Source organism: Syzygium oleosum, unplaced genomic scaffold (genome assembly GCF_021117445.2).
Source record: "Syzygium oleosum isolate NSW1041296 unplaced genomic scaffold, Sole_v2.1 Sole_v2.39, whole genome shotgun sequence".
In the NCBI taxonomy this organism is placed as follows: Eukaryota; Viridiplantae; Streptophyta; class Magnoliopsida; order Myrtales; family Myrtaceae; genus Syzygium; species Syzygium oleosum.
Genome location: NW_026607523.1, coordinates 2,475,873 through 2,489,880, shown reverse-complemented (window position 1 = coordinate 2,489,880; position 14,008 = coordinate 2,475,873). Strand labels below are relative to the sequence as shown.

At 41.5% G+C, this 14,008-nt stretch overlaps 2 protein-coding genes across 3 annotated transcripts; one reads left to right on the top strand and one right to left on the bottom strand.

The window, feature by feature from the left end:
• Nucleotides 1–2,928: 2,928 nt before the first annotated feature.
• Nucleotides 2,929–9,677, top strand: LOC115691326 (uncharacterized). Of its 2 annotated transcripts, none has more exons than XM_056305796.1 (9): nt 2,929–3,278; nt 4,352–4,446; nt 4,836–4,904; nt 5,030–5,145; nt 5,222–5,276; nt 7,343–7,463; nt 8,373–8,420; nt 8,644–8,738; nt 9,429–9,677. In XM_056305796.1, exons 1-9 carry the CDS (start codon nt 3,188–3,190, stop codon nt 9,528–9,530), a joined length of 792 nt encoding a protein of 263 aa, XP_056161771.1. In that variant the 5' UTR covers nt 2,929–3,187; the 3' UTR covers nt 9,531–9,677. The 2 variants fall into 2 exon arrangements, with proteins under 2 accessions (XP_056161771.1, XP_030473784.2); XM_030617924.2 differs by having other exon boundaries at nt 4,337–4,446.
• Nucleotides 9,678–10,904: 1,227 nt separating this feature from the next.
• Nucleotides 10,905–12,972, bottom strand: LOC115691327 (nucleoside diphosphate kinase 1). The gene is made up of 4 exons (XM_030617925.2): nt 12,834–12,972; nt 12,323–12,371; nt 11,828–12,059; nt 10,905–11,206 (listed from the first exon to the last, which is right to left on the bottom strand). The coding sequence occupies exons 1-4, from the start codon at nt 12,882–12,884 to the stop codon at nt 11,092–11,094; spliced, it is 447 nt and encodes a 148-aa protein (XP_030473785.2). The 5' UTR covers nt 12,885–12,972; the 3' UTR covers nt 10,905–11,091.
• Between the last annotated feature and the right edge of the window lie 1,036 nt (nt 12,973–14,008).

Genomic DNA, 14,008 nt, shown 5'->3' with positions numbered 1-14,008 from the left:
TTCAAGATATTTCAGCCTCGCTTCTTTGCGGTCCTTACTTATTTGATTACTCATTGCCCTCATTCGCTCGAATCAAAATTTTGTCAACATGCATCCCGCCCTGCCGGTAAATGAATTTGGGGGGGGCGGAGTGGGGTCGGAGAGCATCAGGTCGTGTGTTCAATATTCGTGGGCACTGCACATAGAAGAGAGTAGTGAGACCTCCCAAAAAAAATAAGAAAAAAACTACTCCCCATGTCTTCCCCTATTTAGAAGCGGCGGACATAGAGGAGGCTTTTCTTTTCCGCACTTTCTAATGCCGTGCTTAACAAAGCATCGACATTCCGATCGAACTCTCCGAGAAGGAAGGGAGGGAGAAAAAAGAGAAAGAAAAGAAAAGAAAGACGGGCCTTTACAAAAGGCGTGGGGCGGGTTCTCAATGGAAATGGGGACGCATGCTTTTGGCCTTGGCCTTGGCTTTTCCAAAGGTAGGCGAGCGAGGCGTGTGGGCAAATTGCACGAAAAGCGACCCCCAAACGCATGGGGGGAGGGGAGCCGGGGGGGCCGGGGACCGTCCGTTGGGTGGGCCCCCCCCCTGCCCCCGCGCGCGAGGTGGACCATCGGACGGTCCCTGTTCGGTGGGGGGGGGGGGGGTGAAACTCTTTAGGGAAAAAGCTCAGATGACGGCACCGTCAGTCTTACGGTAGCGACGGAGCCTCATCCCGCCTCTCTCGTTTTACGCTTTGAAAATCTGGGAGAACTTCTCCGTCCGGTTTCCAACGAATTCAATCCCCTTCCTTGGCTCCCACCGACTGTATCCGTACATCACGGCTGACCCTCTCCGGCCGGTGGCCCGCCTTCCCCCGGGAACGCAACGTGCGGCTACGGTCGCACCGTTACCGATAAAAAAAAGAAAGTAACGGCGCGGGGTTAGCCCAGCAATGCCCAGACTCTTTTACGTCAAGCGGGAGCCAAAGTACAGGACGACGACGACGATGATGATGGCTCATGCGCTGGTTGGGGGGGGGGGGGGGCCCACAACACACCAAAATTAAAGAGAAAAGAAAGTCTTAAATGAACTCAATCGCACGTCGCCGTTTCGGGCCCCACTCCCCCCCGGGGCGAACACCCCATGTGACCGCAACCCTATTCCCCCGCCCCTCTTTTTCCCCGAGCGAGGGCAATTCCGTCATTTCGTGGCTTGGGAATTTTTAATATATATATATTTTTTCCCTCCTTTCGTGGTCGGCTCCGGTTACGTCTTTTGCTATACACGGTGCGATGAATGAACGGGGGGATTTGATGACGTGGATTTTTCGATTTCGACATTCGACGTCCGTCCGTCCTAGGGGGGGTGTTTCGCTCTCTTCCTCTTTCGTTTTTCTTTTGGGTCCATTCGGTTTGGATTCTCGTGCGTTTTCGATAATCCGTCCCGCTGTCGATTTGAGACCCATTATGGCTGATGTGGGTCCGTCCGTCCGTCTCACGGTGCGGTAGCAAAATATGATTAGGCGATGAATTAGGTGGTAGAGGTCCGGAGCCGTCGATGTGACGGGCTCTTACGGAAAGGGATTCGGATCATGCGGATCGAAACCGACCCATGCCATTTACATACTTGAAGGAGAAGGCAAGGAAATGTTCCTTGACAATCACTCGGATTTGCCCCAGTGGCCACCCTTCTTACTTGGAAAGAGGGAGGTGGAGAGTTCGAATTCCCGCATTTTCAGGAGGGCTAGGAGTAGGGATGTGTAATTTTATATGTGAATTTCGACTCCTATATCCTGCAAGAGGTAGGACAAAAGTCTTAGTATGAGTTGAGAGTTAGAGTATGGCATATAAAAAAAAGAAAAGGAAAGGTTCCTCGACACTCATACCTAGTAAAACCGTTTTGCTGACTTTCGAAGTGATTTACTTTTGACCTCACGGTATAATCTACTAAATCCATGGACCTAACGAGAGAAGGGGCAAAGCATAGAGAGATGGCTACGTAAGAGTCTTTCCACCAAATGGGATGGCAATTAGGTACATGAAGATATATTTTGTGTGACCGGTCGATGCGTTTGAAATATACGTATCTTATTCTTTGGTCAATCGAATACACACTCATGTCACGCCCACTCGGTATGCCCGTCACGTGAATACCTCCTCCTAAACGACAGGCACGCGAGCCGATCGCGCAATCCCTAAACCGCGGCTCTTCAATTTCGATCCCCGAGCATCGATTAAGTTTCGGCGGTGAAGATCACGCATCCCGACCTCGAATTTTCGCGGAGAACATTTTATTCATAAAAATTCGTTAAGTAAACAAGTAAAGAAAATTGCCGTTCTCACTACCAGCACGCCGTTCTCAAACAAATGTCCCGGAGACACTCGAGAGAGAGATCGAGAAACGCGCTCGATCTTATCCGGTTCCCCGGTTAGAAGGGTTCCCTCCCGCCCAACCTCCCCGGCCCCTTCAGTTTCGGTTTCGGTTTCGGTTAGGCGAAAAGCTTTTCCCTCTTCCTCCCGATTTCCGTTATCGTTGCCCTCCCTCCACTCCACTCCACGCGGTCCACTCGATTTCAATTTCCAATTTCAACGCCAATTAAAACCCCAAATTTAAATCTAAATTTAATTCACTTTCCGCCCTTTAATTAAATTAAATTAAATTAAATATTGTTGTAATCTCCGCTCTCTAAAAACGCACAGAGCACGTACAAGAGCCATTTCTAGAGCGAGAAAGCCGTCGCCTTAGAGAGAGAAATCCCTCACCGCTCCCTCCCTCCCCCTCCCTCCCTCTCCCTCTCCATCTCTCTCTCTCTCTCTGTAACTGCTTCGATGGAGCTTCCCATGGCAGATCTCGAAACCCTAGCCTCGGGCATCCCTCGGTAGACGTCCGCCATTCCTCGCCGCCGGCCGGCCGGAGCTCCGTCTCCGGCGGTCCTCCGTTGAGCTCCGGCAGCGGGGCATTGGCGTTTCCAGATCGCTCGGGGACGTGTGTGTGTTGGTTTCCGCGCGAGCTTCGAGGCGGAGGGAGGGAGGGAGGTGTCCGATGGCGTCCGCTTGATCAGCTCTCCCTTCCTAGGTTTGTTCCCCCGCGCGCGCTCGCCGGTTGGCATTGCGGGAGGCGGAGCCGCGTCCCGCGTGGGGTTGGAGATTCCGCGGTGGTTTCCCCGGGGGGGCTGTTGCGGTCATGGTGCTGTAGTCGCTCGGTCGTTCGAAGGAGGTAATGAATATGGAGGATAGGGGAGGGTCGTTTGTAGCCGTCAGGAGGATTTCTCAAGGCATCGAGAGAGGCAATACCTGCCATTCAACTTCAGGTATTCACTGTTGCATAGTACATTCCTCTCTCTCTCGGAAAATAAATATCCAGAAAGTTTGCTTCGTCGGAAAGGTATTCTTCTTTGATGTCGTCTTCTCTAGCGAAGTCTCCTTTTAGCTTTTTGTCTTTAGATAGTCACTGTTACCGGTCGGCGTATTGGATTCGGATGGTGGATTTGAATCGAGACGTGTGTCTGCAGTTCTGCCTATTATTATAACTATGTACTGTTTGGATTGGCTTGATCGGGCGGGTGAGCCGCTTTGAGATGAGATGGCGGATCTCTAATTATGCTTACGAGTTTTTCGCGCGAATAATTCTCGAACTGTAATGCTTTTTCTGACATCACAATGCTAGAAAAATTACTGCGCCAGTCTGATGTTGGTTGTCTTTTTATCTCTCACTTTCTTTTTACTGTATGATAATTGGTCCTCCGCAGATCTCGAATGGCACGCCGATTTGACTGTAGAGCTACCTTAAAGTTTCTAAACTATGTGCATTGCTCAAATTTTGCTTTATCCTACTTTAAATTTATAATTCTTCGTTCCGAACAAGATAACGTGTTAGATTTTGCTCTACATCTGAATTTCCGGGGCTCAATTTTGATAATCAACCTTTTTCTCTTGGCTTCTGTATATATGTCTTTGAATTTGAATTTGAATAATCTACCTTAGTAGATTATGTGATAACCACTGGTAGATAGTGTAGTCCTTAGTTTGATGATTAGTGCTAGATGGATTGCTCTAATCTCAGGCCTCTTGTAAACAGTCAGCAGAATGTGGAATATTTACTTTCATCTGGAAACTGTTTATTCATCCCTCTTTGTTTTGCTGGACATCAACAGTGGATACTTGTGCAGAGTATTCTGACATGATCATATGTGAAGTCTTTAGATAAAAGAGCTGTTGTCAGATTGTGTGCGCCTACTTATAACTTGAGCCCTTTGATGCTTGGTATGGCAAATGATTTAAACACTAAGAGCTTTTATTGATGGGCGTGTCAGCATTTTCAGTTCGAAGATACAAATTTCAATTGTTAGGTGGTTTCATTTTGTTACAGCTGAAGTTGTGGCAGGCTCAGCAGCATGGCTTGGTCGAGGTCTTTCTTGCGTTTGTGCACAGAGACGAGAGAGCGATGCTCGTCCCTCATTTGATTTAACTCCTGCCCAGGTAATAATTTGCTAACTTTGTGACTAATTTTTCATATCATACTGCATTTTATTGTTTAACCTGATTAGTGTTCCTTCAATCAGTATCTTCTTTATCTCCTCGAACCTGAGATATTAAATGCACTGTCCAATGACCCATATTATCCAGGGATTACTGAGGCTGAAAGATAGCTTTTGTTCAAGCATCGTTTTTTCTCTTCTGCAGTTCTCCTTGCACCTTTTTTATGCACTCTGTTTAGTTTCTATGATGCTCTTTAGAGCTATTAACCGCATCAGTGTTTATATCTTCATTTTGTCCCTATATGCCTGTTAATGGTAATTCTATTGAAATTGAGCTGATTCTTCAATCAATTTATTATCTTGTAAGTCCTTCCGTTTATATGCCATCAGGAGGAAAGCTTGCAGAGGCTTCAAAGCCGCATAGATGTTGCTTATGATAGTTCTGTTCTGGAACACCAGGTAAATTTTATATCCATTTTCACATGTTTGTTTTTTTAACACTATTTATACAATACAGCAAATAAATCAAGTTATGCTTCTAACAAGTTAATCTTTTTTTGCATTACCTTCTTGCACTGTCTCAGGAAGCTCTAAGGGCATTGTGGCATGCTGCCTTTCCAGAAGAGGAACTTCGTGGTTTAATATCTGAACAATGGAAGGAAATGGGTTGGCAAGGGAAGGACCCATCCACTGATTTTAGGTAAATCGTCTTTTCTACCAGTTGTTGCTAAGATGCATAATGCATTGCTGACTGTTACTGGTGCATATGTTTTCAGGGGCGGTGGTTTCATTTCATTGGAAAACTTGCTGTTCTTTGCCAGGAATTTTCCGGTATCTCTTTATTTCAACTAGTCTTGTCCTAATTACTTGAATTCTGTTAAATTCAATAATTAGTTGGCACTGGAAGATGCAATTTATATTTGCATATTGTAGAACATGTTACTTTTGGGTTTCTTATTTGAGGATAGGACCTTCTGTGCTGACGTATTCTGTTAGCATGCCTCATGGTTGATGATGTGAGTATGTGGATTAGGATGTGGAAAATTTGCGTGCCTCATAGTAGAAAGCATGGCATGCGCGTAATGGAATCGTTTCATAATTTTGTCGAAAAGCTAAAGATGAAAAATTAAAAAAAGCTGATTGTGAGAAGTATACATATAGAGTATCAAAATGAAAAATGAAGAGAGAGAGCCAAAAACATTGAGCTAGTCGGGTTTCCATTCTTTTATGTTTATTTATTAAAAATGTTGGGTTGAATATGAGCTAGATGCTATTGCCTTCTCAGTTGTTAAATGTATCTTGCCCCTCTATTATATCTTTTTCTTCTTTTGGCCTAGATACTGATTTCGCTAGAGCTAGTCTGTTTTCTGTTCTTTTTATGTTTACAGCAATAATAATATTCGGTTGATCATGACCTAGATGCTATTGCCCTCTCAATGGTAAATGAATCCGGCCTTTCTTTTATGATCTTGTTCTCCTTTTGGTCCAGATATTGGTTTTGCTAGAGCTAACCTGTGCCTTGATAGATTTTGGAGTTTTTTAACATCATATTGTTAGCACTGCTTTGTCTGAACACATGAATGGGCTTCTCTCCTTATCATATCTCTGCAGCTATTTCCTTTTGTGAGGGGAGGGGGGAGACCGAGTGTGCAAATTTGTGTGAAGCATAGGCGAACAGTTTATTTTTGTTCTATATATGCTGTTATGTTGTTCATTTTTCAGGATGGAGCACAATTCTCTGTAGGAATTAATGTGGTTATGTGTGGGATTAAATTATTCTGTAATCTGAGTTTGTTTGGTTGATTTTTCAAGCACTTTCTTTTTTCTTCAAATCTTGTGTCCCATGCAATTTTACTTTGGGGAAGACATAAAACCTTTCCAAATATAAATCATTTAGGTTTTTATTTTATTTTATAATTTTTTAGAAAAAATATTATTTTTGGGCTTTCATTTGATGGAAGAATAGATTAGCGCTTTTCCTAAGTGAAAGCCAACAGGGTTGAATTTCAGGGATTTGTCTTTCACAACCAGTGTGCTTGAAGGACATTTCTTTTGATCACCTTTGTATCGAAGTGAAGGACTACTTAACACAATGACCATTGCCTTTTTATAACATATAAGCCTTTTAACCAGTTAAAAGTGAATTGGTGCTAGTCTCTCCAACAAGTTTGATGTTACTTGGTTGGTATTTGAATTCACTTTACATAATCTCCTTATGTAAAGTACCATATACCTGTCTGACAACTATTAATTAAAGCTGAATCACGACTGAAATAGTTAAATTTAGGGGGGCATAAGAGGAAGGTTGCTCATTTGGATAGTATATTAGCTTCTTATTTAGTGTCCATGATCCCATGTTGATGATGACATTAATGCTCTTTTTAGAGATAGCACTAGGTCTTTTCCATGCAGCAGATTATGAACTGGAAGGTTAAAGCCTCTCTCCCTTACGTTTAGATTTACCAACTCACAAGAGAGTTGGCTCTAAGTCTTTATTTCGGCGATTGTGATTGTAGATTAATAATCAAAATCTGGTTGATACATATTGACATTTGCAGCAACATGGTTTTCTTCTTGATGACATTTGCATGTTCTCAATGTATTAGTTTTCTTTTAAATAGTGCTAGTTCTTAGAAGGTCTTGGCTCGATCAATTTGTTTCCTGTATGAGGCTGTTTGTTTCCTTTTTGCTTTAGTTCTTTGCCTCTTTTGCTACTCATCTTTACTCGTTTCCATTTGTTATAGTTGGTTCCTAGCAAAAATTTCTAGTTTATATCGATCCTCATAAGAATTGCATCATTATCTGCCAATTGTTTTGACATGTATAGAGAGAGAGATCTGTTAACAAGCCCATGATGTTCTCTTTCGCTATCTGATGCATTGAGTTTTTTGAACCAGAAATCCTTTCAAGATCTTCTGAGGAAACGGGAAGGTGATCGGTCATTGTGGGAATACCCTTTTGCTGTAGCTGGCGTGAACATCACATTCATGCTTATCCAAATGCTCGATCTTGAAGCAGGTAAGATAGAACCTAATTTTCATTGTGAAATTTTTATATACATGATCATTTGCATGTAACGAATGCTGCAAGGATGGGAACCATTGTAGCGACATCAATAAACATGGAGCCTTTTAAGATACAGACAAATGTTAGCTCCTATAACATTTTTACATCTTTTTTAGAGGATGGGACCATGTCAGATGAATCTCAAACCGAGACTAAAGGTGTGTTTCACTAAAATGTTTATCTGGAAACTATTTTGGGTGATTTCTGGTGTTTGGCACACTTAAATCAATCCTCGAGAGCCATTTTCAGTCAAAGGAAATTCCACAGCATAAAAGTTGGAAAATGACTTCCCTGGTCCTGTTTGAAAAATAGGAAAACATTTTCCAAATGACAGAGCTCATCCTTGAGAGATAACTTAGTGCTCTTTGTGCTAATCTTTTAACTAAGGATTACTACTACTTTCTAAAGCTGAGTTCTCTGAAGACTTAAACTAGTGTTTCTTTTTTGATTTATTGGCATTTTGTTCTCACCAACTCATTGTTAGACAGATTCAGAAATTCTCTCTCTCTCTCTCTCGTATTAATTTCAACGTCTACAGATCTTTACAAAAAACCTTCAAGATTCATAGTAAAGAATTCGACATTACGATTCTTAAGAAATTTTTTATCAAAAAAACATCAGAAAATTATTTGCTTCTATTTTTTAGGTACACTGCTTAAAAACAGGAAAACTACTATTTTACTTACAGATTTCTGAAGAAAAATTTTCTTTTATCACGAAGTTTTATGAAAAATGAGAATGCAATCTAAGGATATTTTTTACACATTGTTCTTGAAATATTGTTGTGAATAAACCAAGTATCTGGGTGATAGAACTTTGGGAAAGTAAATGCTATTTATAATGATGTATTCGATTGTGCAGTGAAGCCACGGACGCTTGTTGGAGCTACTTTCTTGAAGTTCCTTTCTGGTAATGTTGGCTATCTATTGCTTCACTCAGTTCAGTAGTCTTATGTTGAAGTAGGTCCAGGAGAAGCATGAAGCTGACAAAAGGATTCTTTGTACTTGGAGTTAGAAATTTTTATTTTATAGGTTCTAGTTTATTTCTGTCTCAATCTAGTATATACCTGTCTTCTACTATTGGCAGTCTATTTCCTGTTACTTTTTTATAACAAAAATAGTTCACTTGACAGAAAATGAATCAGCCTTTGATCTTCTATACTGCATCACATTCAAGCTGATGGACGATCAGTGGCTTGCCATGCGTGCATCATATATGGATTTTAATGTGAGTTTTTTATTTAGAAACTATCTCGACAGTTCTTCTTTTCAATCTTCGAGAGTTGTGGATGTGGTTATGAAGCAAATTAGTTTAGTTGCTTGAACCTTTTGCCTTCCATTTCTGGCAAATGAAAGGCCCCTTTTCACAATTGAATGTTGGGGTTGCTCATGGCCTATTTGATGGCCAAAAGTATTGCTTCATGTGGGTTATTTGAAGGTCCTGCTCGAGGAAAATATCCCCTGGTGTCTGTAGCAGTTTGGTGATAAAAACAATAAAATTAGGACCTCGCCTGCTGCTCCAGTATAATTTTTTTCTTAATAGTCAGATAACTTATTGGACAAGGTATTCAAGGGGTCTCAACCTGTCTACAAGCAGAATATTCGGGCCCCTTACGATACCTTTCGAAGCCTCCTGTCAACCCTGTATCCAGAACCAAAATAACAAAGTGAATTGCCCTCTAACTTCTCGACTCTCTTATCAAATAAGAGAGAGAAACCAAAAACGACACTTATCATCTATTGACTGTTATACTCTACAGTTATCCGAAGAACTTTTTGGAGCTCCTTAGTGTACAACAATTTTCTCTTAGCCTCTGTTATGGATGCATACTATAGTTGCCAGTTCTAATGCATAAAGTTCGGGATAAAATGTTAACTTATTGTTGCTTTCTGTTGGTTGCTTGCTTTCCCTCCGTAGGCTGTGATGAAATCGACCCGCCGTCAAATGGAAAGAGAGCTGCTGCTTGAAGATGTGACACGTCTTGAGGACTTGCCCTCTTTTGGCCTTCTTGCTCACTAGTGCGGCTCAGTAAGTTCAAAAAGTGATCGATGTAGAAGCAGGTTTCGTAGAGTGAACAAGGAGGTTACCTTTTTTTTAGTGTCTCTCTCTCTCTCTAGATCATGTTTGTACGTCACGCTACGCTCATAAAATGGCTTTGCATTTACAGTTCTCGAGTCTTATCCTTGATTCTATTGGAAAATCAAAACCCAGTTTCCCAAGTCTGTAACTCTAGAGTGGCCCTTAACGTGTGATTCCGACCTTACACGACATGCCGATGTATCGTTTGAGGTTTTATACCGATTATTCATAGGGATGAAGAAACAGGCCAGAAGATCATCATCGTCACATGTCTCTGCATCCGCATGGGATTTCAACAGGAGGGAATGAAGCATAAGAAAGTCCTCTCGATTACGCTTTGGAGGCACATCAGGCTTTTTTGATTAAATTGGAGATCTGGCTTTTAGATTGTGAAGTTGAATAGCTGCGGTTGATGGATGTAGCTCAGCTTAACCCACTTATTCGACTTTTGCTTATCCTTTTCCCTTCTACACCACCCTATATGCCTGGCAATTCACTTTCTAGCTTGAAGTACCGTTATATTTTCGACAAGAAAGACACTTAAAAGAGCCGATCTTGCTACTGTTTCTGCAACATCGATAGTCGTACTAGATTACCGATCACGGATACATGGTTGATTAGATTATCATCGATCTGTTCAACACGACAGATTCACGGACACATTGGACGGATCACAGAAAAGAGAATGCCATGATTTTTCAATCTATAAAAGAAAGATGGGGCATTGGAGGCAAACAAGCACCGGCAAACTTTGATACCGAAGAAATTGATACCCTAATTAATGCATATTTTCCCGCTTCAAAAATGAAATTATGAGCACCTCCTAGGCTCCTATACATCCTGAGGATTGAAACTGTATTTGAGAACTTCTTCATTCGTTTTGAAAGTTAAACTGTCCCTGAACCTCTCACTTTAGAATGTGTAGCAAGTGGACAGTACACACATTTGCAACCTAAGCATGTATTTGAATATTCATTATTATTTGGTCAGTGGGAAAAAAAAGAGCAGATAATCAAGACTGTTGTGAACAAATTCTCTCTCATCCAAAGTTGGCAAAACACACTCTGAAGAGGTGTGCCACCTCCATAACTTCAGATGAATCTGCAATATCGGACAATGAATTTGCCCCGCGGGAAGATTCTCCTCGTAAGATCCCGATAAGGCCAATCTTACTAGGGATTCTCAAGGATAAAAGGGGTCGGAGCAAAACAAAGCAGCGCGAAAACGGACATCTGGGTCTCTCCCCCCAAAAGCATGTCTCCTAGTCCTCTCATTAGATCTTTGTAAGGAAAAGCACATGAGACTCAACTAGAATTACCACCAGACATCGACCAAAATTCTTATATCGTTCAAATCGCATCTGCAGTCGTAAACACAGGCAAGGACAATAGGACATCCACCAGACCAGACACTCATGACAAAGTGGATCAAAAGCTCAACAGTTGATAATACATTAAGTCAAATTAGACGAGCAGCAAACAGAATCACAGCACATGAAAATCTACTCGTAGATCCAGGGGTGAACGCTGCTTTGCCAGCTCACAATGCCTTCAGGAAACCACAGTGCAATTTCCTTGGTTGCGCTCTCGACCGAGTCGCTTCCGTGGATGACATTCCTGCAAGAGAAAAGTCAAATTTGATTATCATCGCATGTAACTTTATCAATCCCACTATGCAAAGATCATTTCCTATGCAACTCTAATCTCAAAAGTGAAACAGGATGTCCTAAAATCAAATGTAAAATCGAGACAAGACATCAAATAATCATGTATCCAAAACTATATGTATCCCTCTGATGTGCTGGAAAAGAATTTACAAATGCGAGTCTATTTGTTTTCTCTTTACTATCATTTGAACGAGTTTACAAGCGATACCCCATACTCTTGCATTAGAGAAACTAATGGGTCTAAATAACTAAACACAACCATTGCTTGATGCTGTTCTTAGTTTCATGTTGCATTGGTTTGGTACACAATGTCACACCACTTTAAAGGTCTATCTTCCCTAGTTCAGTGGCAACTCTGGAAGGGTAATCATGGGAAGAATTTGGTGATTCAATTATAGGACTATCGATATTTGGCTGCTTTGAACTATATATAATTGATTGATAAGAGACTTTTTCTGACTAAGGAGCAGAAGCAAAGGGGCTTTAGTCAATCTGACAATCACCGGCAGACCATCAACCGATTCCACTGTAATGTGTTCAATAACTTCAGCCGCATGAAAAAGGAAATCACCTGCCAATGTCAATGGCAAAATCACCACGGATGGTTCCAGGAGCAGATTCTGCAGGGTTGGTGGCTCCAATGATCTTCCTCCCGGTTGTCACAACACCTTTGCCCTCCCAAACCATGGCAACTACGGGGCCAGAGATGATATAATCGACCAGGCCACTGAAGAAAGGCTTCGCAGAGAGGTCTGCGTAATGCTTCTCGGCAAAAGGACGATCCACACTGACAAGCTTCAGACCTGATTCAAATTGCACATAACATGCTTTCATCAGAAAAATATGCAACTCAAGCTTACTCGAGTCCGACAGTAATTTCTTGACGATGCCCGCTCAAATGAGAATGGAAAATCTCCATAACGATTTTCAGACTAGTGTCATCATATTCAAACAACAAGTTACCGAAAATTAAGCAGCAAAAGCAACGACAATCTTTTTCCTCCCGTTAAACGGATGGATCGCTGCATTCAACAACTGTCAGCTGATAAAAAATAAAACGATTTACCTTTCAAGGAGAATCCTTTCTTCTCGAACCTGCCGATGATTTCACCGATCTGAAAACAAGAATAGCATTCATGTCAAACCCAACCCAAGTGTGTTCACACCAGTTAAACTTAAAACAGCAGACATAAACTCAAGCGAGAGAACAATCACCCAATCCCCTGAAATCACCATCTATTCCCAAATAGCAAGCTGATGAATTTACGCCTAATCCACGCTCATTTGGATTCGGGGAAATCCCAAATAACGAAAACAAATCTCAAATTTGATCTTTCTTGCATCGAATTGCCTCCACGAGAAGGAAAACAAGGAAAAGCCGACACCAAAACCCCCAAACACCAGAACCCATCTTCTAAATGCCCATCAAACGAAAAAGGGTATCTCACAAATCAAGAACCAAGAACCCAAATCCATCCCCACACGATTTCTCCCGTCAAGAAACGCCAGATCAAACACGCAAGAAAAGAGAAACCAGGCAACAACATGACCAAGATCGGGTTGCGCGGGATACTCACGAGGCCTCTCTGGACGCCATCGGGCTTGATCATGATGAACGTTAGCTCCATCTTCGTTGGTCGTGCTCGAGCGAAGGGACGCGAGGAGAGAGAAAGAGAGAGAGTGCGAGCTGAGATGGCGTGGGGAGGAGGGGGCTCGGGACTTGGTATTTATAGGTTGGACGGGACACAAACCCTAGCCCTGTCGAAATCTCCGAGGAATATTCGCTCGGATGCGGCCCCTAACGAAATTTCCGTTCGCAGGTTGTTCACAAAGCCAGCCATCATTACAAGATTTCATGGGCAAATTTGATCATTGATGTGTGAAGTCTTAACAAAGCTTGATTAAACCTTTCGAGTTGATATCTTCACGTAGTTATTGTTCAAAAAGACCAACTTGGCATAGGGTTTGTGCAATTTTCGACCAAAAAAAAAAAATAATACTCCAACGACGGGTACGAATCGACAAAAAAATAGGAATATCATGGAAAGATTAAAGAGACGGAATCATGGATAGTCTTATTTATTTATTGGCCTATTTAAAAAAAATGACAAATTTTAAGTCAAGCGACAATTCTGACCCTAACTATTTTTTTATCTTGTAAAAAATCACAAACTTTCATTTAAATCCTAAATCTAGCCCGAATAATTTGAAAATTTCACATCACGGTGGTCAGATTTGGGACTAGAGTAAATGTTGATACTTTTTATTGAGACGAAAAAAGTTCGGGTCCAAATTGTCACTCAATATAAAGTTGGTGCTTTTTCTTAGAATTAGCCCTTTATTTATTCGGCTAAATGACCCCACTAAAATTATAATTTTATGTATTAAATACGTATAAATTTTTTGTGGGAACGTTCCAACTAAAAATTTTAGAATTTATGTACGAATTTTATGGATTATCAAAAAATAACAAAAAAGAAAAAGCAATCTAAGATTAACTTGAAAATAATACTTAGTGCAACTTTTTATGGCACCCTAGTTTTGACATTTGGCACGATTAATTTTCAAGGAAGAAAAGTCACATGTATTGCCTCCTTTTATCCACAAGAGTTCTCTAATGTAGAGCTTCAAACAATGGAGAGCTAGCTCGATACCTAATGTCCTCAAAATCTGCTCTAATTTTGGGTTTTCGAACGGCCGCGCTTTTTTCACTCCTTTTTTTTCTAAAACATTCCTCAATACGGTGTTCTAA

Excerpts from the sequence above, each read along its gene's own strand:
- LOC115691327 (XM_030617925.2), bottom strand. The coding sequence starts at position 12,884 with ATGGAGCTAACGTTCATCATGATCAAGCCCGATGGCGTCCAGAGAGGC. Across the intron at positions 12,372-12,833 it reads ATGGCGTCCAGAGAGGCCTC|ATCGGTGAAATCATCGGCAG; the intron begins GTGAGTATCCCG and ends TCTTGTTTTCAG. Across the intron at positions 12,060-12,322 it reads GAAAGGATTCTCCTTGAAAG|GTCTGAAGCTTGTCAGTGTG; the intron begins GTAAATCGTTTT and ends AATTTGAATCAG.
- LOC115691326 (XM_030617924.2), top strand. The coding sequence starts at position 3,188 with ATGAATATGGAGGATAGGGGAGGGTCGTTTGTAGCCGTCAGGAGGATT. Across the intron at positions 4,905-5,029 it reads GTTCTGTTCTGGAACACCAG|GAAGCTCTAAGGGCATTGTG; the intron begins GTAAATTTTATA and ends GCACTGTCTCAG. Across the intron at positions 8,739-9,428 it reads CATCATATATGGATTTTAAT|GCTGTGATGAAATCGACCCG; the intron begins GTGAGTTTTTTA and ends TTCCCTCCGTAG.